General features: G+C 31.1%; 1 protein-coding gene across 8 annotated transcripts in view; it reads left to right on the top strand.

Annotated features, from left to right (window-relative positions):
• Positions 1-27,462, top strand: part of LOC142319586 (uncharacterized) — a 917,667-nt gene that overhangs the window by 828,363 nt on the left and 61,842 nt on the right. For 7 of the 8 annotated variants that reach the window (XM_075357048.1, XM_075357044.1, XM_075357043.1 and 4 more), the window contains one exon: positions 16,402-16,449. In XM_075357048.1, coding sequence (XP_075213163.1) covers positions 16,402-16,449 — 48 coding nt within the window. Of the gene's footprint in view, positions 1-16,401; positions 16,450-27,462 lie in introns of those variants that run through there. The other variant, XR_012755216.1, reaches the window with a different exon arrangement.

The raw sequence follows: 27,462 nt of genomic DNA, 5'->3' as shown, positions 1-27,462 counted from the left end.
ACTGCTGAATTCTACATTCAACAAAATGTCGGTTTCAACAACTATTGTGAATGTATATTAGCACTGTTAATCATAAATCAGTATTTCTGACATTTTACGATAATTACGATAATTCATTTTACGATAAAAGCTATTTATGTAATATTTTCAATTTTTCAAATTTAACTTTTTGTTCTGTTTAAAATTCTTACGTTTATCTGCCACGTTTGGTTTGTTTTTTTTTACATTAAAATCAAATTTTTTAAACATATTTGTTTTTTTCCATAAATTTGTTATAAAGTTTGATTTTTTATTTTAGATTACGGTAACCCTTAAAAAAATAAGTTTTTTCGGCTCCAATATTTCTAGCTGTGTCACAAAGTACTCGAAACTACTAGAGATGTAGTACTAGGACTATTTCAATTTTAATGTTAAAGGGTTTTCGATACTTTACCGTGGTGTAACAAGTTACAAGTACACTCATTACACAAATAATGGTTGCAGCTCCCTACGGACCCGAGTAAAAATAGTTACACTAGATGTCTGGAGACTTTCAGAACATCATATGAATAATTAAATCTAATTCGCCTCTTAATCTGGGTCCCAAAAATTTCAATATGGCTTCATTTTATCCTTGAAGCAGAAATCAGGTCGAAATATTTCGCCAACCGTTAACTCTTAAACAAACCGTTCCCAAACTTATTTTAATGAGAATGTTTTTGCTTGTACGAATGTCCTAAATCATATCGAGGGGGCAAATTTCACCCCGACGTTTTGCTGTACAGTTTTGAACCACTTCCATCTATACGTAACATTTTGAACCGTGCAAAATTATTGATTGCCTCCAAGATTTTGGTAGGTCAAAATCGTTTAGAAATACAAAATAATCAGTCACCCCATTTTTTGACCGAGAGCAATACTTTCAGTCGTAGAATATCTTATCTGTACGAGAGATAAGATATATTACGTACTACATTTAAATCTATTTACACGGTTAGGAAAACGTATCGAATAGTTATGACGAACTGTTTATGTTCATTCCTTTTAAGCTCTCTGATTGTTGTGTGTTTATTAAAAGCAAACGCTAAAGATTAATTATTCTGCCGTAGTTGATAAACCTGACAGTTTTTATGTCTGATATTTGAAGGAACGGATTTTTAACTAGAGTGAACAGGCTTTTACATAAACGAAGTATGTAGTATGTACGTGTATGTGTGTGTACATATGTATATATATAAAAGTCTGTAACAGTGTTATCACGTGGATAAGTACATGCAAACCATTTTAAATTTATTTATTTATTATTATAAGTTCGATAAAGAAAACCAAAGTAACTTTATCAAGCGCTAAGCAATTTATCGAGAATAAATATAATTTATCAAGGTGTGTGGAGAACAGAACCACTTTTCATTTATCTAAGTATTAAATATTAATCTGAAAGAAATAAAAGTCAGAAATATAAGTTTATATGTTACTAGTTAGTATAATCAATATATCGTTATGTAATGCAAATGTCATATGTTCAGCATTGGTAGTACACCTGATTTTATATAAAATATATTAAAAAAATATGTACAAACTATTTTAAAATAAATTAGGTTGTAGACTATAGCTAATTGTGTACCTAAAATGTACAAATAACAAATTGAATTAAATTAAAATGTACAAATGTAAAAATTTAATTATAATCAAAATGTACAATATATTTGATGTAAGTTGCTTGATAAAGAAAAATTTTAACTTGCTGTAATTACTACAGAATTATTTTAACATCAAGATTTAAAAGTCAGATTTTTTTACTCTTTAAAATAGACATATTTTCCTTAAGTGATATTACAAGAAAATAGGTTTTTCTTAATAAATTTCTGAAAAATTAGTTTTCTACAATTCACCGATTCCAGTAAAACCGTGAGTTCTTTGGAAAATAATCGTTTCTAATCTACCTCAAAATTGCTCTTACCAATTTCCAACGTGATCTGTATAATTGTGTATTGTTCTAAAAGAAAGGTATTCTAATTACATGTGGTTCTAAAAAATGCGATGTAAAATGTAAAAATGTATCGTTATAAAAAAATGTATTTTATTAAGATAAAATACATCTTTTTAAATTAATAACTGGGAAGTATATGTTGCAGCAGCAACTTATAAAAATACGTTTAAAGATCTTTTTTACCTAATTAATTTAATTAGGTTTTTCTCCGGGTGAGATCAAAAATTCTTTTGTTGCGGGTCTTACTTTAGGGGTATAACTTTAAATTATTTTCTTAATATTTTACAAGACAATTGTTTTCATAAAAAAAAGGATAATTTTAATAGATTTAATTACCTTTCCATCTCATTTGCATCAATTTTTTTATTTAAAAAAGCTGGCAACACAGTTGTTGGACTTTCCCGTCACGCGGCTTTTTTCTGATGCACGGCTTAAACATATATACACACACACAACTTTATTTAAAGCATTTATCATTTTGTTTAAATGTAATTATTTTTTTAAATTTAATTCAATTATTCTAACAAAGTGCGCGGGCATACGTATTTCTATCACGAGGATGTGGCGGTACTAGCGGCCACATTAAATACTTTTTTATACTTTAAATATTATTCATTTAATTAATTCTACCTCTCACGTATGACTTTACAACGTAGCAAGTTTGGAGGAGCTCGAAGACATCTCCCGGGGCTGAGTGATGCTTTATTGTCGGTCCGGCCCCGGGAGAGGAGGTGGTGAGATAGGAGGTTTAGTAGGTAGGGACAAACGCACTTAAACAAGATCTTGCGGAACCTGTTACGAGTCCGACACTCTGCCAGTAAATGGGGTTCCCCCGACTCAAAAAAAAAACCGATTTGGTCTAGTAGCCCATCGGGTTGGTCTATTGGTGAACTCGTCATCGAAAGTCAGCTGATTTCGAAGTTGAGAGATCTAACATTCAAATCCTAGTAAAGGCAGTTAGTTATTTATAAACGGATTTGAATACTAGATCGTGGATGCCGGTGTTCTTTGGTGATTGGGTTTCAATTAACCACACATCTCTGGAATGGTCGATCCGAGACTGTACAAGACTACACTTCTTTTACATTCATACATATCATCCTCACTCATTCTCTGAAGTAATATCTTACGGTGGTTCTGCAGGCTAAAACAGAAAAAGAGAGAGTGAGAAGACTGCAGCAGTTGTACGTCAGTGCTACACTACCGCTCTTTGTGGTAAGAGGGGGTACTAATAACGCACTATACCTACTTAGCCGCTAGTTTATTTAGAGCATTTTTTGGGGTGGGGTGCGATTTTGAAAAAAAAATGTTTTTGGAAATATTATCTTTTAATTGTTAAAAAATGTGCTTAAGAAAAGTAAGACCTTAATTAGGCGAAATCTCGAGATACTGACGGTGACCTTGCTCCACAGCCTCACCGTCTTGATCTTTTAAGTTAAAAATTTAAAATCACATATACCCAAATTTGACCGATAGCAATACTTTCCCTTAAAGCTATAGCTCTGCGATAGCGCTAGTCGGGAAAGTAAAAAGAGAGAAGGAACTATGGGTTAAAAACTTAAATCGATGGTGTTAATTTTTTCTAGGTTGGGGACCGTATTCATAAAGATCAGTTTTATCATTTAATATTTTTCCTTTGAGATCTTTTAACTCGTAAGAATTCTTGAAATTTTAGTTACTCGAAAGATAACGTTTAACAAGTAATAATTTTTTTTGGTCTGCATGTTATAGCCCTACAAACTGTATTTTTTTTCTTACATTATTAAATTTTATTATTGTGTTTAAAAAATTCTTTTTTTTACAATACTCGTTTACTCGAATATTGCCTATCTATGGAAATATACACCTAGGAGAGAAATTTGAAATTATTATGCAGCTCTTTCTTCCCGTTTTTTTTTATTTTTAAAAAGCGATTTTATTGAATTTTGTTTACTTTTAAACTGCTGATTAACGAATTTTTAATTATTTTTACATTAAAAATATTATGTTAATATTGTCGTATTTTGTTAATGTGATTTCTTCTATGCATATGATGTAAAACGTGATTTTGTTGTAAATTATATGAAACTTAATATATATATTTTGAAATAACGAATTTATATGTTGATGTAGGATTACTATTTAATGTAAATTATTTTTCATTAATCTTTATTGGATAAATAAAAACCGAATGATTATAATCTTGCTAAATAAATTACGTAATCTTTAAATTAAAATTATATAAACTCGTACTCTTTCTTGCATATGTAGTTTTACCTCTGCCATTTCATAAAACTGTTCTCGGTGGACGTACACCTAATTGCTATACCTTATTTTAATTAGGTTGCTTCTTATCTTCGTAGAGCAGAATTGATCTTTTTTTATCGTTACATTTTTTAAGTAATTTACAGTTATATTCGTTTAGTTTTTTTTTATATTGACTACCTAATATTTATTATTGTATTAACCTAGATAAATATCGTTTAAATTTCAATAACGTGTGATTATATTAACGAAAATTTCTGTATGTGGTAACTAGTTATGATCGTACTGAGTATTGAGCGCTGCAGATCCTACTATGGTAATCCAGCATCAGCTCGCGCGCTGCCTTTTTCAGAAGGTACCAAAAAAAATATTATTTCTCAGACTGGTAAGTATAAGTTGAAAAGCGTGGGGTGAACATGTGTCTTGTGCTATTTGGCACAAGACTCCTCCTACTCTGTGTGTAAATCGGATATACTATCCCGATTCAGATAGAAATAGACACATTTGGCGGTACGTCATGGAAAACTCCGTGTGTGTCACCGCATTCCTATTGAATTTGAATACACTATGTAAAATTAATTTTAACATAATAATACACATATAACTTACAGTTCTGTTTCTCCTCTGAATTTAACGACACCGTTAAAATACTTCAAGTAATATTAAATACTATTTAAGTTATTAAAATGAAATTAAAATATTTTTAATCATTATAATCACACTTTGATTTTAGACATTAACGTATGTTTTGATAATGACAGATATTTTCCGTATATAGACGGTAACTAAAAATAATAGTTTTTAAAAGCAAGACTGTTTAAGTAAATTAGCATTTATTAGAGGGGGCTACTTCAGCTTATGTTATGAGGATAAATTTAGTTACCGTAAAATAATTTTAAAATGTTTTTAATAATCTTTATTTGGTTTATTATGTATAGTAGTCAGCATGAAGTTTCTTTTTGATTTATTTGCTGTTATAAAAAGCATAGCTAGAAAAGCAACGGCTAGAACTACTGGTCGCAAGAATATAGTATCGAATCTTAACTACCGTATACGATTCAATATTAACATGGTATAAGGAAGAATGTCATCCGCTTGTCTGCATTATCGGATTTTGATTCTACAGGCGTCAGAACGCATTACTTGTTTCCTGCGCTTGATACCACTGACCATTTATGTATCACCTTACCACTGACCATTAATGTATCTAAATTAATAACAACAGTTGCAATCAAGTCAATAAAATTAGTTTAGGATAAGCTTTCGTTTTTCTCTTAAGGTTAGTTTATTGCAAAGGCTTTCTTAACCTTACAGAACGTAAGTATCTACGTTTTTATAAAATTCACGTTATTATTTCTTAGGTCTCCCGAAACTATCGTGACAGTTGAGAATAGAAACAGATTCAAAATCTGATATCTATATAAGAGGGTGACAGCAGCTCACCTTTCATCCGACAAGATTTCGGATTTGAATCCCGAACGAGGATGACATTTTCGTAACACACAAACTTCGAGCCCATAGTGGATTAAACATGAAAAAAGGCAAAATTTCACTCCTACCGTGATTTTACTTAAATTCAATATTATTATTATAATAAATCGCTCATGTCTGAATAAGAATTTAACAGATGTTCTTACCGACAATCTTATAAACCTTTCTTGATAGAATGATGGGTAGCACTTTTGACCCAAAGTTTTCACCCCCTGAACATCCACTGTCACACTGATTATCTAACTTTGGCTGAAATCAAAGCACTAAAAACAGGAATTTTTTTAATTCATCTAAAAAACGTCTCAGATGATGTCTGAAAAATATTTAAAGACAACCAATAAACTTAGATCTGAATAGGTTGAAGTTTTAATTTATCTCATTTTGAAGAAAACCTGACACTCTGTTCCGATATATTTAACTTCAAACTCGACCGCATATTGCACCGCTTGTTTGGCTGTACCATGTATTCATTTTAACTCGCATCTTATTTAGAGAATTATCTATTTTTTTTTTTTTTTTTGTAGATAATCCTTTGAATCCATTGTTTTCCCACAGAATTGTTTGTACGTTTTCAGGTTATGTGAATCTGCAACTTTTCTTGGCCTTTTAATTTTTTCTCCTTTTTTTGACTTATTGTAAAAGAATAGTTTTTTGTCATTCTAACGATATTATTTGAGGTTTAAGAAAACAAAGAGGAAGAATAGTAAAGATAAACATGGTAGGAAGTATTTTATTTAAATTCTTAACATAAATTCAATAGAGCAATAAATAGTGAATTTTTATTAATTAAATCAGGAAGTTGATAAAATGAATGATATATATTCTCCATTGTGGTCCTTTCTGAATTTTAATGTTTCAGTTGAATACTTCTGCGCTCCAAACGGTTTTAGAGAGGACAAGATTTTTCCGTTGGTAAAACTTGAACTTCAATCGTCTGAGAACAAGCTAGTGTGTGTAAAATGGTCGACGCAAAATCACAAAAAACGTAATCTAGAATCGAAGTACTTTCTTATAAAGCCGGCTTCATTTCTTCAAGTACAAAGCACTAATAATTATTAAATACGAATTTGAGAAATTAATTTGTGTTTTCCTTTTAATATATTCTTTTTAAATATATTTTTACACTATTATAAAATCGTTGTTAAACTACACGGATATTTTTATCACATAAGTAATGCAAACATTACAGAGATAGAAGAATATCGCTAGAAGTTATAAATATAATACTAGACTCATTTAACAGCATTGTGTACATCGTATCATAGATTATTAGTAGATCGTATATTTTCGATGTAGGACAACCTTATTATTGCACGTAATCATGGAACAATGTGTTTGATTTATTGAATTTAAATACTACATTGGAATGTCATGATACTTCCCGTTGTACGTATCGTTTTATAATTGTAATTGTTATGAGTTTTATCTTTTTTCGGAGATTCTTATGCTTAACAATTTCATGGAAATAAAAAATTTTCAAGTTACCTAAAAATGATAGAATCAACAAATGATGTGCGCTAATTCCTGTATAATAGAAACATCTTTGGTTCCATGTGATTCTTAATTAAGAGTTATAAAAAGCAGCAAACAAGAAACGAAATTAATGTAAAATATTTTTAAATTTTACAACTATTAAAATTTTTGTTCACCTAAAACGATATCCCAAACGACAATTTGTTTTTTTTTACCGATTCATAAGTTGTTAAGAATTTGTATTATCTTTTTTTTAGAAATTAGGTTTGTTTTAGAATGGTTTTTTTTGTTGATAATTTTTACGTACAAGGAAGTATTGTAATCGCGAAAAATTTCGGTTTTCAGATTTCCACAGAAATATCCATTTTAAGCCCCCCCCCCCTGAATTAATTTTGGCTAGTTTCGACGTGACGTCTGTACGTACGTATGTATCTCGCATAACTCAAAAACGAGTAACCGGAAGATGTTGAAATTTTGGATTTAGAACTGTTACAAAATCTAGTTGTGCACCTTCACTTTTGATTGCAATCGACTGGACCAAAAGTATCCAAAAAAGCCCAGATTCCAAATAAATTGGATTTTGGACTTTTTCTGAAGTGCAATAATAATCTCTCATTAAGAGCTTTTCAATGACCTATCATAAGTGGTATTTATTTTCATTGGTTCCAGAGTTACAGCTAAATAACATTTTAATTAATGAAATATTTGGTTCTTTCAAGGGGAAGGCACATCGGTTCAAATCCGACTTCATTTCTGACATTTTTGATTTTAATTTAAATATATTGATTTAATAATTATTAACCTGTGATTGTAAAAAAAGTTTTACAATACATAATAATTTAATAATAGCAATAAAAAAAAAACACCCATGAAAAAAATCATAAGTTATTAGTGAAATAAAATTTTTTGTACTTTTCATTTTACAAAAATGTGTATATGTAATTTAACAGGCATACAAGGAAGTCATGTGATGTCCACATCAGATTTGGCGAAACACCTAATTGTTTAATATTAATTGAAAATTGTAATTTAGAATCTTATTATTTTTATTTATGCATTTATTTCAGTCTACTTGATAATAAATAACGCTATAAAATGTAATAAACTTCTCCTGCTTCGTTTTTGTTTTCGTTTCGTTGATGGTTACATCGTAATAATTAAAAAAAACATAATATTAGGATTTGAACACTGGAACTCTCGACTTCCAAATCAGATGATAATATTAGATACATATAAGAGTTACATTTATTTGATGAGTAATAAAGGGTCTTTTACTCTAACCTAATATTTAAGGTAAGATTGTTGAATTAATAATTGTATAAATAAATATTTGATGTTAATAAAAACGAATATTTTAGCGATTGTGTAACTGTCCACTTTTATTAAAGAATTAGAGGATCGTATCTCACTTTCAAATGAAATAAGTTTAAATAGGTAAATTTAAATAAGGTAAAGTTCAAATGTAATTTAATAGGCGTACAAGTAACTCATGTGATGTCCACAACAGATTTTTTTTTTGTTATTTTCATTTAAGTATTCTTCGTGAGGAGGTATCTTAATACTTAAAAGTATCTGTATTTTATATAAATACTCCTGTCATTAATTAAAAATATAAATTAATTATTAATAGTCATAGCAGAACTTCTGTTACTAAAAACAAAAAAAAAGATTTGTTGTTAATTTAAAAAAAAAAATAATATTGTTAAAAGATAAAAACCTTTTTTTAATTTAGTTTTACGAAAACACTGTTATTTTTATGTAACATCCTACATGTTTTGTTAAAAAGATAAAATGACGTAGAAGGGATGAAATGTCGTAAACTGTAGACTTCCTGCAACGAATGTCTTGACTGCGACAGGTAGTTAACACGTTTACTTCATCTTTATTTTCATAGTTCAGTAATTTTTTACAACGAACGATACTTATTAAATAATACTTCCATGATTATGATTTTTACGTAAATAGATTTTTTAAATTATACTATTATCAAACTCTTGGCAGTAGTTTCTTTTTTTCTTTTTTAAATATCATAATAGACTTATTTTTAATAGAAGATTGTCTGATGAGTTAGTTTCTTTTTTTTTATTGAGTGTAATGTTACTGTTGGGTGTAGGTTTTATCCTATTTGTACTATTAAATATATATTACGTTTTGTATGGAGTATTAATAACAAAAGCTGTAATCAAGTCAATAAAATTAGTTCAGTTGATCGGCTTTGCGTTTCACTCTATTACAAGGTCACTGTATTACAAAGGTTTCTTAACCTTACTCAATAGTACATAATATGTAGTCTACATTTTCATTCGGGTACCATCTATTGTTACAATCAACAATGGTGAATGTATCAATTCACTTCTTAAGTACTTATGCTAAAAATGTCTATTCAATTAACAGGAATAGAAGTAATTTGTGCTGCTTCCTTCAAACTTCAAACGCATAACAGAGAATATCTATCAGAGATTGCCCGTGAATAAGTAATAGAATGATTCGTACAAATTAAACGTCTGACGATAGAAGGATAAAAACGAAGTGATAGGGAGTTGCTGAGTCCGAAAACAAAGGTTGGAGATAATTTACTTTTGGACTTTTTAGATTTCCCATTGTTTGAATGCTAGACTGTGGATACCGGTGTTCTTTGATGGTTGGTTTTCAATTAACCACACGTTTCAGGAGTGGTCGGCCTGAGTATGTTCAAACTACATATTTACCGGTACATTTACAATTACCCGCCAAACTGCGCACAGATGCCTTGGCATCTCTGCCGAGTACTGTTGACCTAATGTCACTGTGCTGTTACTCTGTAACCTGGTATACATAAAAAAATTTCCATTTGTTAGTGCTGCTACATTCAGTCTACGTGGTTATAAATAACAGTAGATAAAATTTAGTATCGATTTATATAACACGTTTATAATTGTTTTATCCCGTTTACGAACCCATTGTTGTAATTTTTAACCCACAAGTTCAAATTTGTTGCTTGAAACGTTACGTTCATTATTCTCTTCTTTTTTTTTTACTTCAGAAACAGTTTGTTTAAGAACATTATACTAAATTCTAATGGCTTATACAGTTAGTGGTTCGGGGGCTATACTTAAGCCATTATGGGTATTGTTCAATCGTTGGACAAAAATAAGTGGTGGGTCAGGTTTCTCCATCGGATCACACAGATCCCGGTATCTTTATTATATATCTAATAGGTTCAGACTCATGGAGAAGAACATTTGAAAGATAAAGAAAAGGTTTCTGGTGTGAAAGACAATTCTCCTCGGAGAAAACAGAGCGATTTATAGTCATACTTAGAGAAAAAGCTTCAAAGCCCACTCCATACAGCCGGCGCCCATCCCATCTTCAATTTCACTGAAGAATTATTACCTAGGGGAAACAACATATTAGAAATCGATGATATATATTGACCAGCTTAAAGATGTGTAGCAACAGAAATTTACACCAGAAATTAAAGAGCCGCCTGAAACAGATACAAGATTCCTAAAGGAAAAATTCCGGAATCGTGTGGGATGTAGAAGTATTTTACTGGGTTGAAAATCGTTTAATCAAGTTTTCCCTCCCTCTTGAAGTAAACATTGCTGTTATTTATTTACTTTTCTATTTGTATGTGTATTTATAATATGGGACACGAAAAATACCAAAAAAAAAATTACTTTATTTTATAATCCTATTTATGAAACATTTTGGATGTTTTTGCAAAATCGCACCGCCACCCCAAAAACTTCTGTTGTAATCATCTGCAATGTGGTGATGTTACAGGTGAGCAGTAGAATTAAATAAATGAATAATATTTAAAGTGTAAAGAAAAGTAGCTCGGTCTGGCTGGATCTCGAACTCGATCGCCCGGTTGACTCGGTATGTGGTGCGTTAAGCCTCGCGGCTGCACCAGTCTGCCGAACATACAAGCGAAATTTGTTTTATGTAACTTGTGAAATTACATTAGTTAGTGCCGACCGTCGGCGCTAGTGCCACCACAGCCGCGGGAATTAAATGTGGTATGCACGCTCGCTTTAGTTCGAATCATTGAATTAAATAAACGAAAAAATATTATATTTAAGTAAAATGATAAATATTTTAAACTAATTTAAGTACGTATGAGTGTGTAAGCCATGCACAGAAACCACCCACAGTTGTAGGACTTTCCCGGAACGCGGCTTTAACCGCGTGACAAGAAAGTCCTACAACTGTGTAGTCGGCTTTTTTTATTCATTTTTTTTTATTTTTTAGTAAATAATAAACAATAAATAGTCCATATCACATGCAGAATGAGAAGTTCATATAATGTACAAAAAAAGCTGTATAAAAGCCGCCTATTCAACAATACTATCCTAAAGTTTAAAATTACAATTTCCAATTATGGTAGAAAATTTCACTCAAGGTATTGACGTCATATCTTAATCTAGTGAACAGTATGCAGTTTTATCTAAAAATTTTCGTAAGTCAAGTGAATTTTTAATTACTGCTTACCACTTGAGACTTTCACTCGTGTTTTACACGCAGTAATAATGTAATAAAAAAACTGTAATATAGAAGTTACTGTATTTGTACTTGTAATAGATTCCATTTACGTGTATTTTCCAGTCAGTATCTGATTATACTTATAGCACATGTATCAAAATAATGAATTATTGAATTTATAATTTGTATGTAATTTACAGTAGAGATTATTTTAAATCGTTGTCGAAGGAAACCAATTTTTTCTACATTTCATCTAAACTCGTCAATAGATCTAATACAGAAGAAACCTAAAATTCGTTTTACTGAAGATTTTTACGTACACGTATTTTTAAAAGTAACGTGTAATCAAGTAATTTCAAATTAAATGAATATAATTTTAAAAATTAAAAGAAAAACTAATGATGATAAAAATCCATTGTCGAATTTTACTAAATTATATCAATAGATTTATTGAAAGAGGAAATAAAATATTTTTATTATAAAAGACAAGAAGGAAGAAGCCATATTGACAACCTGGCTACCTCCCTTGCAACACTGGTCTTATTGAGGATAGGCATACGTCTCCCGAACTTTTTGGTCACAATACGATATGCCTGGCTCCAGGGATTGCTGTCAAGCTCTTCGCAGAGCCTGATCCAGCAATCCTTTTTACGTCTCTTAATAGCCTTATTGAGCGTTCTTCTTGCCTCGAGGTATCTACTGGCTATTTCCTGGTACCCTTCTCTGTTATTTCTAAGAATACGTTGTTCCCTTCTCCTAAGGGACTGGAGCTCTTGTCTCATTGCTTCAATTTCAGCAGTCCACCAATATACGGAGCGCCTCCTTGTATTGTTAGCTGCCACTCTGTCCATTTCCTGCTTTATTATATTAGATAAAGTCTCAGGTGATTGTTGATGTCTATCAGACAGTCTACTTGCAGTCCTGTTGACGATTTGCTCTATTTGTACTGATGAGGATCTCGGGGGGGGGGGGGGGAGTGCACTTCACGCCTGAAATCTACGTCTTTCAGATCCAAGATAGAGGCGCGGTGATCGCTCGCTATATCTTCTGAGAGAACCATCCACTGGTACTGATTCCTCCTCCACCTACAGTCCAGGATGGTGAGGTCAAGCACCGACCGATGACCTCTCGCTACGTACGTGGGCGTGTCGTCATTAATGCAGATGCAGCCGGCAGTTTCCAGGAGAAACCCCCTCCTGTTGTCCCCTCCTGTTGGTGTGTCGACTGCCAGCCGCCACCATTTTGCTGTTAAAATCACCCAGCATTACGATCCTCTTGGTTGAATTGGTAATCACACCTTGTAAAGTGTCGATGAAGTTAGTAAAGTCCGCGATCGCAATGTTGGGCGAAATGTACACACCCACGAATAGAGTTGTTTCGGTCTCAACAGACACCACGCCACTACCTCTAAACTTGAAATTCCATTGTATACTATGACTTACGTCCATAATGGCAACCTCTCCCGACATATCAACAGTCCATCCAAGTTTGGCAGCTTCATATTTATTGGGTTCGGTGACCACAAGGAGGTCTACGTTGTTGTCTGCAACAACACGACTAATTAAGTCGTGAGCGAGAATACTCCTATTGGCATTCGCTAACATAGTCCTAATCATGCAATTTTTTCTTACATTGCCATGCTCCAGTCCTGTGCTCACCGCTCTTACAATCGAGGCATTGCTTAGGTTCAAGACAATCCGCTATCTTGTGAAGTTCTTTCTATCCTACTAAGGTAAAAGGTAACGGATCTGTTATTGGCTGCGGTTAAAGTTGATGTAACGTCACCCCTCTCACTGCCTAGCATCGGACCTAATTTGTTTTTAACATGTGAAAAAATAGCTTCTACATTCAATTTTCTATAGCCTTTACCAACAGCCTCAAAAATTTATAATTTGCATCTACTAGAACCAGTATTACAGTGGAGGACCCACCGGGTTGGTCTAGTGGTGAACGCGTCTTCCCAAATCAGCAGATTTGGAAGTCGAGAGTTCCAGCGTTCAAGTCCTAGTAAATCCAGCTATTTTTACACGGACTTGAATACTAGATCGTGGATACCGGTGTTCTTTGGTGGTTGGGTTTCAATTAACCACACATCTCAGGTATGTTCGAACTGAGAATGTACAAGACTACACTTCATTTACACTCATACATATCATCCTCATTCATCCTCCGAAGAATTATCTAAACGATAGTTACCGGAGGCTAAACAGGAAAAAGAAAAGTATCACAGTGGAGAATCCTTTAAATTATGAATAATCGTATTGAATTCCTCTCCACCTTCTGTAGCCCTGATTAGGTTAAATTGTGAAACTAATAATCTTTTTTTTTTCTTTCTGTTAAATATATATGCAAGCATAAGCTCCCAGCAATCATTGAACTTTCTTTGCTTGAGCCATAATTGCAAATGAAAGTTTCATGAAGAGTGAATTCGGTATGAACACAGTACTCAATATCAGAATTGAATCGGTCGACGGCAACCTGGTAGAGTGTACGCTCACAATATCATATCTGTAAATTGTAATTGTTGAAGGCGATCCAGGTACAAGTAGCAGCAATACAATAGGTACACAGTACTAATATATGTATCTCCACCTAACCTAATCTTTTTCTATTTCTATTCTCATTCCTATTTTCTAATTCCTTTATCTATAATTTTAAAAGTGTTTACAGCCTTGTCAAAACGAGTTGGTTACTGTAATATTTTTAATTTTTGGTTTGTGTACATGTATATAAGAACCACCACCGATCTAATTTTAATGTAAATTTTATGATTTAGTAAGTTTCATTATCAGAAGAAAGATACATTATGTAGACTTTCAAAAATTAACCTTAGGAAAATTCACTGTGCGTTCCTTAATCTTACGCTTTTAAGATTCCATTTCCTTGTTTATTTGTTAATTATGTATTTAAAAAATTTCCTTATGAAACGTATACAATCGACAGTAAATAAATATTTTTTTAAATCTCAGAAAGGATCTCAAATTCTCACCCTTTGTGTCTGAGAGAAAATTTTCTGTCTGCCCCTCGATTATATTCTTGAATAGATCTGTTTTGTCCGAGTTCTAACACTTTACTTTGTGTCACAACATTGCTCGTCTAAAGATGAAAATTATTTTTGCCGTTTTCTTGCTGTATTGCAATCTCAAATAAAATGAAAGTATGAAAAAAATAATTAAAGCCGATGCAGTATTCGACATCATAAGTGTTTAAAAGAAATATTGTAGAAAATTGTGTAGATTTTAATTTACATCTCTTAAGGTTTTTTTTTATAAAATATTTCCTTACAAAAAAAAAATATCTTACTACATTTCAAATATTTAAACAAGCATTTTATTTTTTAAAAATAGTTTTCAATATTGTATACAGCAGTTTTAAGCTAAAGAATTTAAGCTATCCATCTTCATTGTAACATTATATCAGTAGAATTACATATACATAAAATAGTGTTCAGTAAAAAAAAAATATTTATTTTATTTCTCAATTATTTACTGCTAGTCTATACTCTTAGTAAAGTAGGCCATAGTACAGAGATAAACGCATTCCATTCCCCGTCTGCCGCCACACTGTGTAAAGTTATGTTTGTACGTTCTTTTCCTATCAATAATGTACAATTAATCTTTAAAAAAAAAATTATATATACATGTGTACGCGCGCGCGCATGTATCTTGGGTGTCAAAACCTAACGGTTGTATGTGCTTGATACAAAGCCACTTGCAAAAATAACATAATTTCATGAAAATAATTTTCATGAATAACAATTATCCCATACCAGGCTTACTAGAGAAAGTGAGGGTGAAGAACAGTTTTACTGTCTTCTTCACCAAGCCGAATATACTGTTGAAAATCAGCATATCAAGTCCTCTGAAATCCAAATGATATTCAACTATATAAGCGCAATACTTTCATTCTGTTTAGTAAATGTAATATTTGTATAATAAACATTATTACTACCAGAGTAAGCAATACTAATTACGGCACTTATGGTGCTTTTACTTCCATCATAATTATAAGTAAGATTTAGGCACACAAATTAAAATTAATGTACCCTGCTTCTGTAGGAAACAAACTAGATAGTCTCTACAAGTAGTGGAGTGAATATATATATATACGCGTACGCGCGCTCACACACACACAATTTTCCTCCTTTTTCCCCCATTCATTCTCAGAGTCAACTGAATTGTAAATCTCTTGTATGCTATTTTTCCTCATGGCCAAATCTACATCACCTGCGTGCTCAAGTTTTATAATTGTGCATCTGATTTATAACGTTGGGTTCAAAAAGCTTTTTCACTCAAAACTGACCTCTCCAGTTTTCTTTGTCAGTACAGGTAATATCTGCATTCCATAAACTCAATATGTTTTCTTAAATTCACGTTAATAATGTGGAAATCACATTTGTAAATTCTTTAAAATAAAAATTGATTTTTCACCACATTAAAAAGGTTCTTCTTTGATGTATATGTATACTAATTCGAAGATACATAGATCATTTTATTATTAAAAAATATTTTTGAGAATTTGAATATCTTAAGTGAAAAATCATTTCTGCATCTAAAAAATTGCGTTGTTAATGTCTATTGCATGAGGATTGTTTTTTATAAGAAATTGATTCGTTACGATTAACATTTTTTTTAAGTAAATTATTTCGGATATTTCTTATAAAATACTATGAAACTAGGTATTATAATGCATCATGCATCTGTGAATATTGATTATACAAATAGCATTTATTTTATTAGATTTTTTTTTTTTTGTTACAGGCAACACCACAAAAGAACCCAAGAAGGACGTGCTGTCGCCCACTCAAGGTAACTATTCATCATACGTGTCTAGTGAGTGATATAATCTTATGATAAACTTAGTTTAAGGGTGAGGTTATATAACGTTATTTTGAACGTGTTTAATGGAAGGGACTGACTATAACAATAAAAGGATCTAAAAATGTTCATTCAAAAAATTTACATTTAATCTTTTTATTATTGTTATTTTGTCACTCGAATAAAGACTGTAAAAATTATTTTACTTTTATGAATCGTTTGTTACATTGCTTCAAGGAAACAAAATATATTCAGAATTCATTTTTGCTTTTCCTTATATTTTTAATATCCGTTTGTTATTTATGAAAGTGGTTTTATAAAGTATCTTTATTACTTTAAAAATGTTATATTCACTTTTCCTAAGCGTTTGTGATACTTCGTTTATTTATTGTTACTGCATTAAATTTAACCACAGTTTTCTTTCTACAATGATTTGTTAAAATTAAAATCCTTAAAAGAAATTGCTTTACACTGTTATACGTATTTATTTACATGCATCACTATAGTCTAACTGTCAGTTATAAGCATCGTTTGGTGTGATAGAGTAGACATTTTTAGCTTTTGAAAAATATCAAGTATCATCAGCATTCAATCCCAGAATTTATAAGATAAAGGTAGACGCTATTTGTCCGTAACTCCTCTTATGTCGAGGTCGATTGATATTTTAATAATTTTTTATTAACTATTATAATTAGGGTCTAATAATATCCGATTTAGATTTCACTGAAAAAAGTGTAATGGTAAACGATAAAGTGTTGTATGTTTGTGTCGAGTGTCATTTTACAAACCAATACACAACGATGGTTCCGGATATTAAAAAAAAAGTGAAGATGAAGATAAACATTCTCCCGCTTCCCAGGGAGTTATACGAATTTCATATTGTTATTGAGCATTTTTAATATTTTTTATTCTATAAAGGTTTGCTTGGAATCTATTTTAAAAATAGTATAGTTGCGTGTTCGCGGCTTGATCAGGATATTGAGAGATTAACAGTTGAAAATGTTTATATAATTACAATTTATTAATTTAAGAACATGATTAAAATAAGACAAATCAATAATAACAATGACAATAATAAAAATAGTAATCACAACCACAGTAATAAGGATAATACTTACAACATCAATCAATAATAATAATAATAAATGTCTAATAATAATAATAAATAGAGTTTACATACAAAACAAAATTTAAAGTATTCGTCAGTATTTATTCACATGTAGATAAATAATGAAAATAGAATTCTGTCCCATTGACAAGAGACGTTAGCATAATCGCTATTCTTAACACTTTTAACCACTAATCTTCTATTAACAACAATAGCGCAATAGATAAGACAAGTATAAAGTTCTTTTACTGCAAATACTTTTGCTGTTCACAAATAAAACTACCCTAACAATGTATGATTGAAATTTAGTACATTATTTATTTCACTTGTAGTCTTACAGTAACTCGCCGAACCATTTCTTGTTTTCGTGGACTGGAATTACTTGTGACGTCACCTTAATCGCGCGGAACGTAATAGAAATTCTCTCCTTCATTATCCTCGCAGAATACTCTCGCAGGCTGACATCGTGACGTCTCGCTTAGACTGATTTCGCAGCCTGATTTCAATTGGTCTTCCCCGGAGTATTTATACTTCTGTCTTCTTTACCTGCCGGATCGGTCCCAACTCGAACGTGAGAAAGAGCGTCCGCCCTCACACGTTCTCATGAAATTCCTACCCTGGTCTGGTAACTCTCCTCGCGGAACAAACATCTGTTTAGATGTGTCATTGGGCAGTATTATAAAAAACGATTGTTAAATTTCTGTTACATTTACTAAAACGGTTTCTTTTAGCTCCTTTCTGGATTTCTCTCATTATTTTATTTTCCACTACTTTCTTATTAATTGGTAGGAATCCGTTACTCAGGTCCGTTATACCGGTCTTTTTACAGTATGAATAATTTTCGTTTGAAGATTGAGTGATGTAATAATATTTTTAAAATATTTTTAACATCGTCGTTTGGTCAATTAAGAGGGATAGAATTTTTAGGCCTTCTAGTGTGATAATATTATATTTAAAGAACATTAAATTTAAATTAATTCTTTGGTTTTTTATCTTAGTTGTTTTATCAAACACTGTCTACTTGCTAATAAAGTTACAAATAACAATAGTCACGATGGTTCTTAATCCCTAATAAAAACTTATAAAAATTCAATTTTACTGAAATCTCTTTGGTGGAGAGCTTCTAGACGATTAAGAACTGAGCTGACATCACATAAAGTATTATTTTTTAAACGTTAAGTTCTATCTTAAAATCAATAAAAATCGCTAAGGTATTTTTTAATGATATATTTTGCAGTGATCATATATTATGTAATTTTAATAGAACATTAATTTTTTTCTAAGAATTTTAATAATAACATTTTTACTGATTTTTCGAAGAAAAAAGTACAGTATTATTTTTGTTCGCCTGGTGGGTGTGGGGGAGTGAAAATAATTTTTCTTTACGTTATGAGGTCTGAGGAGTACGAAAGTACCATTTACTTAAATTGGGGTTTCCTTATATATTTATAGGCTTATGAATCAAGTTTTGTGGCACGAAAATCTCCAAAACTACATAATCAATTTCATTTAAATTTGTATATGCTGTAGTAGTGTATCTGAAGTTGTGCTTGTGAAAATTTAATGAAGATTGTTTCGTCGTTGAAAAAATTGTAGCGGGGCAAGTTAGAACCGTGGTTCGTTATGATGCTGTAAATTGGAACGTTGGTTTCTTTATCTGCAGTATCTATTATTATTATTATTATGACTAGTAGTGAATATAACTGGAACACAGTAGCAGGTTATGTTAGGCAGATTCTAACCCAGAAATATGTTGATGAAAGAAGCCAAGGATATTGGTATAGACTATGGTAGGGAGGACAGCCTCAGCGGGGAGGGCCGACATGCCGAGGTGTGTCGGTTCCAATGATCCGGTGGGGACTCTAAGTTAGGAATATTGGAAAAGGAAGATCAGTGAAAAGACCCGACACCACGCCACGACAAACCAGGTATGGCGTGGTGTTAGAAATGGGCAAATCTAAATAAAGAACTCTCAAAAGAGCTGAACCGGTGGGCCGACCTGCCATGCCGGACGTACAGCTGGTAGGTAGGGGAGGCCCATTAGAGTCAAAAGACACTCCCCTGGGTGGCGTAATACCAAGTCGGTCCGGCCCAGGGGAAAAAAGTATCTATTATTAGCAATATTAAACCAAATTAAACAAAAAAAATATTAAAACTAAATTAAATTTTCGAAAAGTCGGTCTTCTTGTGCAGTTCTACAAAAAAGTGTTTTAGGTTTTTAAAAACGTGTAAAAATTCCTCCTTTTCTTATTAACGTTTGTCATATTATTTTTAAAAAAATCTTCATCGGCCCGTTTGAAAATAACCTGTCAGTAATCCCAGTGAACAAAGTTGGACAAAAGTTTACATTTTTTATCGAAAATAAATTAAAACAAAATAATACTTCTTGACTCTGCTAGTTATGAATGTTAATTGTCTACTTTGCTAACAAGTTGTTGCTATTGAATTACGTTTCATTATTTTAAAAACCATTATCGTTTATAAGATAAAATATCGTTGTTGAAGTATATTCACCCTATGAAGTATATGAAATAATTTCTCAAGCAGAATAATTTTTTTTTTGGTCTTGTTTTTATTGCGTTACATATTTTATGGTAGTAATCTCTCCATGTTATGATACTATACCGATAAGCTTCATCGAAAAGTTGGGTTTTGTGCTACCATGTATGTTATGGTGTTATAACCACCAAACTTTGCCTTGTATCCACAAAAAAAATCGAGATGAAAAAAGTGCTGAGTTTTTTTTTAATGAGTTACAGTAAGTTTGTTTATAAGATCGTTAATCAACAATCGTTTATACTTAAAGAAATGTTAATAGCTTAGCGTGACGTAGTGAATTTAAAATCGCTAGATCGATCTTTTGTCATGCTATATATTAAAAAAAAAACAAAACATCAATCTGGAAGGACGGGTTTTGCATTTCTTTTAGCTCATTTAGGTTTTTTAATTTGTATAACCCTATTTAATATCAAGATCTTTTTGATTTATTTTTTTTCGTTAATAAGCAGAAGTTTTATTCACTGAAAGTGTAAACTCTCCTTTTAGTTTGAATCGTAGAATTGGGTATTGTACAAAGTTTAATAATGCTTCCTGAAGTTACTACTTTTTTCAGTTTTGTTTTTAATTACATTTTGCACAAATTTTTCCCTTCCAGTATAATAGAAATAATAATAATAATACTCTTTTTATTTTATTTATTTACAAATACTCTTTACTTAAATTCGTTTTATTTGTATTTATTTTTTTTAAACAATAACTTTTAACAAATATTATGCTTACAGTACTATATAACGACAAAATCATTAATTCACTAAGGAGGGATAAACTTTACAATTATTGTTAATACGTGTAAATATGATCAGCATTATTTGTGTTGTCGCTTCATAAATTAAACTCTGTAAGAATCAGTCCTCTGTAATATGTCTCATTACATGCCATTATATAATTTTATATTAAAAAATTGTAATTGAAAAGTGGGAATGAAAAGTGTAGGAGGTAGCTGTCCGGACATCTTATTGAAGAACTGCGTAGTCGAGAGACGCGTTTTGTACATTTTATGAAGTTTAAGAGATTTTTTCTATTAATGTAAAATATCAAAAATGTTTTCTTGTTGCGGAGATATTTTTAGATATACTTGTTTTATTTTTCATATAACAAAAAGTTCAGTTTTTCATACAACAGTTACTGTGTTAGAACATTTAAGAACTTTAGAACATTATAAGAAGAAAGTTAAAAATCAGGTTTTTGGGAAAGTTTTTTTTGGCTATTAATATTTTTTATTAAAGTTAGTGGTCTATTTTATAGTTCATCCCAAAAATTGGTGTAATATAATGAATTTCGTAATCTGTCCTTGAAAATTATAATATTAATTGGGTTCATTAGCAAATTTAAATTTCATCACGACTGGTAATATATATACCCGTTTTTCAGATTTCTTTTGAATTTAATGAATCAAATTAAATACGCGATTGTGAATTAAATACAAGTTAAAGTTATTTTTTAAAAAATTCTGTATTCAATAAGACGTCTTTTTTATTATATTTCTGATTAGATATAGTCATTATTTTATATTCAAGTGATAAAACTAACACTTAAAAGAGCAAAGGTCTCAAAATCATATGTTAAATAATACTAATCATTATTTTATGCACGTGAATGTAGGTCAGTTGTATAACTGCAGTGTAAATTATTTCATATATAAATTAAATATAAAAATTTATCGTTTGTGGATTGTCTCACAACCTACGTTCGATATATCATACACAAAAAAAAAATCATCTCTGTACATTTTTCCTAAAAATGTAAATTTAATTATTTTACTAGTTTTTTATGGCGTAAAGAGAAACAGAGATTTTAAAATTAATTACTTCATTATTAGAGTATTTAGATATCAGTTAATATGTTATAGGTAAATTGTATATTTTTTTACATACTTTAACTTCGCCCAGAAATCGAATGTATATAGATCACAAAGGCTAACTTCTAATCGAACCAGAAAGTTAAAGTGCAATATTTTTGTTTTCCTGGCATTATGGCTTTATAGCTATGATGTATCGATAAAAAAGTGGGGTATGGGTTTTTCCATTTCTCGATGTTTCATGATCCAGGATCCAAAAAGTAAAAAAAAAGTAGTGGGTAATGTTCGTACGTACGTACGAGTGTTGGCGTGTGTTTAAAGCTTTTGATTAAACCTTTTGATTGATTAAACTGATTTTAATGAAATTTCGTACAGAGACTCGTGTATACGTGGCGATTTGTTGGTAAAGGTTTAGGATCAATATCTCCAGGAGGGTAAATAGTTTTTTGGAGTCAATTTTTTCCAAATTTTGCAAAGATGACCACACTTTATATTAACCTTAGTACATGCGTGCATGCTTATCTTATCATTTTTTAAAACAATATTTTGCCCTAAAATTATTCCTCCTTCCTCAAAAATCGAGTCGTTTTATTTCACGTATATGTTTTAACCAAATTTTTTTATATCTTCCTAGGCATAATAATAGTGCAAATGAATCAAAAAAATATTTTGGCGGAATATTGGGTGTAAAGTGCCGATCAAAGTTTAAAAATATTGATGTTTTGAATTAAATTTTTTTTTTATTATTATTTTCATGTATCATTCATTATTTTCCCACTATATAAGAATAAATAACCAATACCAAGAAAGTATTACAATATTGCTGTCAGCTTTTTTATTGAGATAACATTCTAAAATAGTGATGCTTAAAAAATTTTAATTTCTTTTTATCAGGTCATTTATACGGGTCTAGTTTGAAGAAACTAATTATTTAAAAGAAAAAGCGTTTTTGTGTAAATCTATTCGAACATTTAATGGACGAAAGTATGTAACACTATGTATAAAGTTAAACGTTATGTAACAGATTCGCTTTAAATTGGTAATAATTCAACTTAATTAATCATAAAGTAATAATTATCTTATTTTTATTTACCTAAATATGAATTTTTTTTTACAGAATGTTTTGCAATGTGTATGATATTAGCTAAAAAGTTTATTCCTCTTATCTTAATAAATAAAAGATCATAAAAAAATGATTATCTTGTTTTTATTTGAGTAGATTTGACATTAATATTCGTCATTAATCTTAATCATTAAATTATCTAGTTATAAAATTAAAATAACAAAATTACTTATCATATAGATTATACTTTTTATAATGCTAAAACAAACATTCCGAATTATGTATATGCAGAGTGATTCAAAAAGAATATAAGAAATTGTCAGGACATGTTTTACTTTTAAAAATAAAGAACAACGCTTTTATAAACATAAGTTCAGAAACGCTTCGTTAGCGAGTGTCGGCTGGAGAAGTAAATTGCAATTGAAATTTTTGTTTCGTTTTATACCAGGTTAAAATTCTGCCACATTTAAATATGTTTTGTTTTTAATAAACTTCGAACTAATATGATGGGCTCGTATGTAACTGACAAAAATGCCACCACAGTTTTATATTCAAGGAATGCTATGATTGGAATTTCACCTTCTTCATCCAGGTGAGTTTCCTGGAATACAAGTATATCGATTTTCCTCCTGAGGAGGGGTATTTCGGTTATCCAGAAGCGGAATTCAGAATGTTTCTATGATCCAGGGGAGACTCCGATGTGCGGTCTCTGGGAGAGGCGAAGTCAGGGTGGGGCAATCTGCTGCCACGACACTCGGTAGCAATTGAAGTAATGCTGAAAGGCGTATGCCCGTTGCTCCTGGGGTGTTTAAAAAAAAGAAAAAAGTATATCGATTTCATCTCTAGCCATCATTCAAGGAAGACGTTTAGGTTTGTCACGACTTCAATATTTAGTTGCAAAATAAGGAAAAGAGACGTTTTATTAATGATCCATTTGCTTTTCTTGACCTTTCTTTTTTCCTGTTTAGCCTCCGGTAACTACCGTTTAGATAATTCTTCAGAGGATGAATGAGGATGATATGTATGAGTGTAAATGAAGTGTAGTCTTGTACATTCTCAGTTCGACCGTTCCTGAGATGTGTGGTTAATTGAAACCCAACCACCAAAGAACACCGGTATCCACGATCTAGTATTCAAATCCATGTAAAAATATCTGGCTTTACTAGGACTTGAACGCTGTAACTCTCGACTTCCAAATCAGCTGATTTGGGAAGACGCGTTAACCATTAGACCAACCCGGTGGGTTTGCTTTTCTTGACCGTGAGCGATTTTTCTTACTGTTCGGTCGCCATTTGTGGTGGCCCATTCTGCCGATTAATATTTTGATAGGAGACACCATTATGATAATCACTTACTCTTTGTCTACCACATTATCCTTAATGGTTTTTGGATCTAACTCTTTCAAGAAATCTTTTTACTTGTTTCAGGGTTTTTTCTTACTGCAACATTCTAAATGGTTCGATAACAAATGGATATCTTAAAATAATTAGATATTCAGGCTTTTAAGGCTTTTAAAAGCCTGAAGAAAAGGTGTCAGATGAATCGGTGGAATTTAGAGAAGCTTGAGGAAGAGGAGGTAAAGATGATTTTTGAGGAGAACATCGCAAGAGGTCTGAGTAAAAAAAAGATAAGGTAGAAAATGTAGAAGAAGAATGGTAGAATGTTAAAAAGGAAATTCTTAAATCAGCAGAAACAAACTTAGGCGGAATAAAGAGAACTGGCAGAAAACCTTGGGTTTCAGACGACATATTGCAGCTGATGGATGATCGTCAAAAATATAAGAATGCAAGTGATGAAGGAAGTAAAAGGAACTATCGGCAACTAAGAAATGCTATAAACAGGAAGTGCAAACTGGCGAAAGAAGAGTGGATTAAAGAAAAGTGTTCAGAAGTGGAAAGAGAAATGAACATTGGTAAAATAGACGGAGCATACAGGAAAGTTAAGGAAAATGTTGGGGTACATAAATTAAAATCTAATAATGTGTTAAACAAAGATGGTACACCAATATATTATACGAAAGGTAAAGTTGATAGATGGGTGGAATATATTGAAGAGTTATACGGAGGAAATGAATTAGAAAATATTGTTATAGAGGAAGTTGAGGAGGATGAAATGGGAGAGACAATACTGAGATCTGAATTTAAGAGAGCATTAAAAGATTTAAATGGCAGAAAGGCTCCTGGAATAGACGGAATACGTGTAGAATTACTGCGTCGTGCTGGTGAGGAAGCGATTGATAGATTATACAAACTGGTGTGTAATATTTATGAAAAAGGGGAGTTTCCGTCAGACTTCAAAAAAAGTGTTATAGTCATGATATCAAAGAAAGCAGGGGCAAAGAACTATCGCATGAAAATAAACAAGAACAAAACAAAAGTAATGAAATGTAGTAGAAATAACAAAGATGGACCACTGAATGTGAAAATCTTTTCTCCTCCTCTGAGGAGAAAAGATTATGGAGGTAGAAGAATTTTGTTATTTGGGAAGTAGAATTACTAAAGATGGACGAAGCAGGAGCGATATAAAATGCCGAATAGCACAAGCGAAACGAGCCTTCAGTAAGAAATATAATTTGTTTACATCAAAAATTAATTTAAATGTCAGGAAAAGATTTTTGAAAGTATATATTTGGAGTGTCGCATTATATGGAAGTGAAACTTGGGCAATCGGAGTATCTGAGAAGAAAAGATTAGAAGCTTTTGAAATGTGGTGCTATAGGAGAATGTTAAAAATCAGATGGGTGGATAAAGTGACAAATGAAGAGGTATTGCGGCAAATAGATGAAGAAAGAAGCATTTGGGAAAATATAGTTAAAAGAAGAGACAGACTTATAGGCCACATACTAAGGCATCCTGGAATAGTCGCTTTAATATTGGAAGGACAAGTAGAAGGAAAAGATTTTGTAGGCAGGCCACGTTTGGAATAGTAAAACAAATTGTTAGGGATGTAGGATGTAGAGGGTATACTGAAATGAAACGACTAGCACTAGATAGGGAATCTTGGAGAGCTGCATCAAACCAGTCAAATGACTGAAGACAAAAAAAAAGATATTCAGATAACTAAATGTTAATCAGCTTTATTATTAAATCGCTCCAAATACAAACAAAAATGAGTGAATTCTGTAAAATATAGCAGTTTGTAACATAATTATATTGTTTATTGTTGTAATTATTTTTTTCTTAAAGTAATAGATTATATTCTTATAAGATATATATACCATCGCTTTCCTGAATTTATTTGAAACACATAAAATATATTGTGCGTTAAATAATATTGATACGTGTGATAGAGGCAGAATAATGTTAAAAAAGGAAGGTCTGAAATGAAATCGTTGGAGTGGTAATGTGAAGTAGTAGACAGGCCTGGCCTACGCGTATTTATTGATTTTGTCATGAATTCAACATGAACGTTGATGGGTAATATCCCCAGAAATAAACTAAACTGTACGTTCACCAAAATTATGCTAGGATCCCTAAAACCAATCTTTTTTTTTTTTAAATATAATTTTTAATAATTAAATTATTATTTTAATAGTTTCATGCTAATATTAATTTCATTTTTTATTGTTTGAAATGGAAATTAATTAACAACGTTTGAAAAATATCCATTTTATTTTACTACAATTTACAATTTAGTTGTTTCCACCAATTTTCTATTTATACATTTATTATGTGTTTATTTAACAATTTCAAGTTGTAATTTCCTCAATACTTGTAAAACTCTACGTTGATTTTTTGTGTAATTTAATTGTATGTATTGTGTTTAATTATTTTACTCTAAACTGAATAATATAGTCTAGTTTTTATATTAAACTACATAAGGAGTGATGTGAGTTAGAAATAGGTTAGTGATGGTGATGGTAGGAGGTAAATATCCACACGGGAGTGTTGCTATGGTGACCGACGAAGCTCTTCCGATCAGTAGAGTTGGTTCATACCCAGTCGTCTGGTCCATAACCTACTGTGTCTGTTGTAATAGTAATAATACAAGTAAAAAGATAACAAAAAATATAAAAAAAATTAATTTTACGTTAAAATTTAATGATTAATTTTTAAATACTTATCCTTTTTTTACAAATAAATAACTGGGATTTAGCTGTACTTTTTCTTTTAATTTTAGTTGGAATATTTCCCTCAGTCTCATTTGTTTCACTCTCTTTCTCTTATCTTTATGTGCATCTGTGCGCACGCGCGCACTCCTTTCTTAAGAGGAGGTGTGAATTGGGCTTGCCTGAATTCAGATTAAAAAATAAATGGAATTACCGCGTTCAGTTTAGTAAATTATTTTATTAAATTTTAAGAAGACGATAGGAAAACAGAAAATTTATAAATATATTTAAAGGCAAATTTAAAGTTATATGTGAATCAGAATTACGTTGACTTAAATCGAAACTCGTAGAATGAATATGTTTCGAAACAACTTAAATTTAGTGAAATATGATTTCTTTGCGACTTCTTAGGTCCTATTCGAAGGAAT

This window comes from Lycorma delicatula, chromosome 2 (assembly GCF_047948215.1).
Source record: "Lycorma delicatula isolate Av1 chromosome 2, ASM4794821v1, whole genome shotgun sequence".
Classification (NCBI taxonomy): Eukaryota; Metazoa; Arthropoda; class Insecta; order Hemiptera; family Fulgoridae; genus Lycorma; species Lycorma delicatula.
This window is presented reverse-complemented; position numbering and strand designations above follow the sequence as displayed.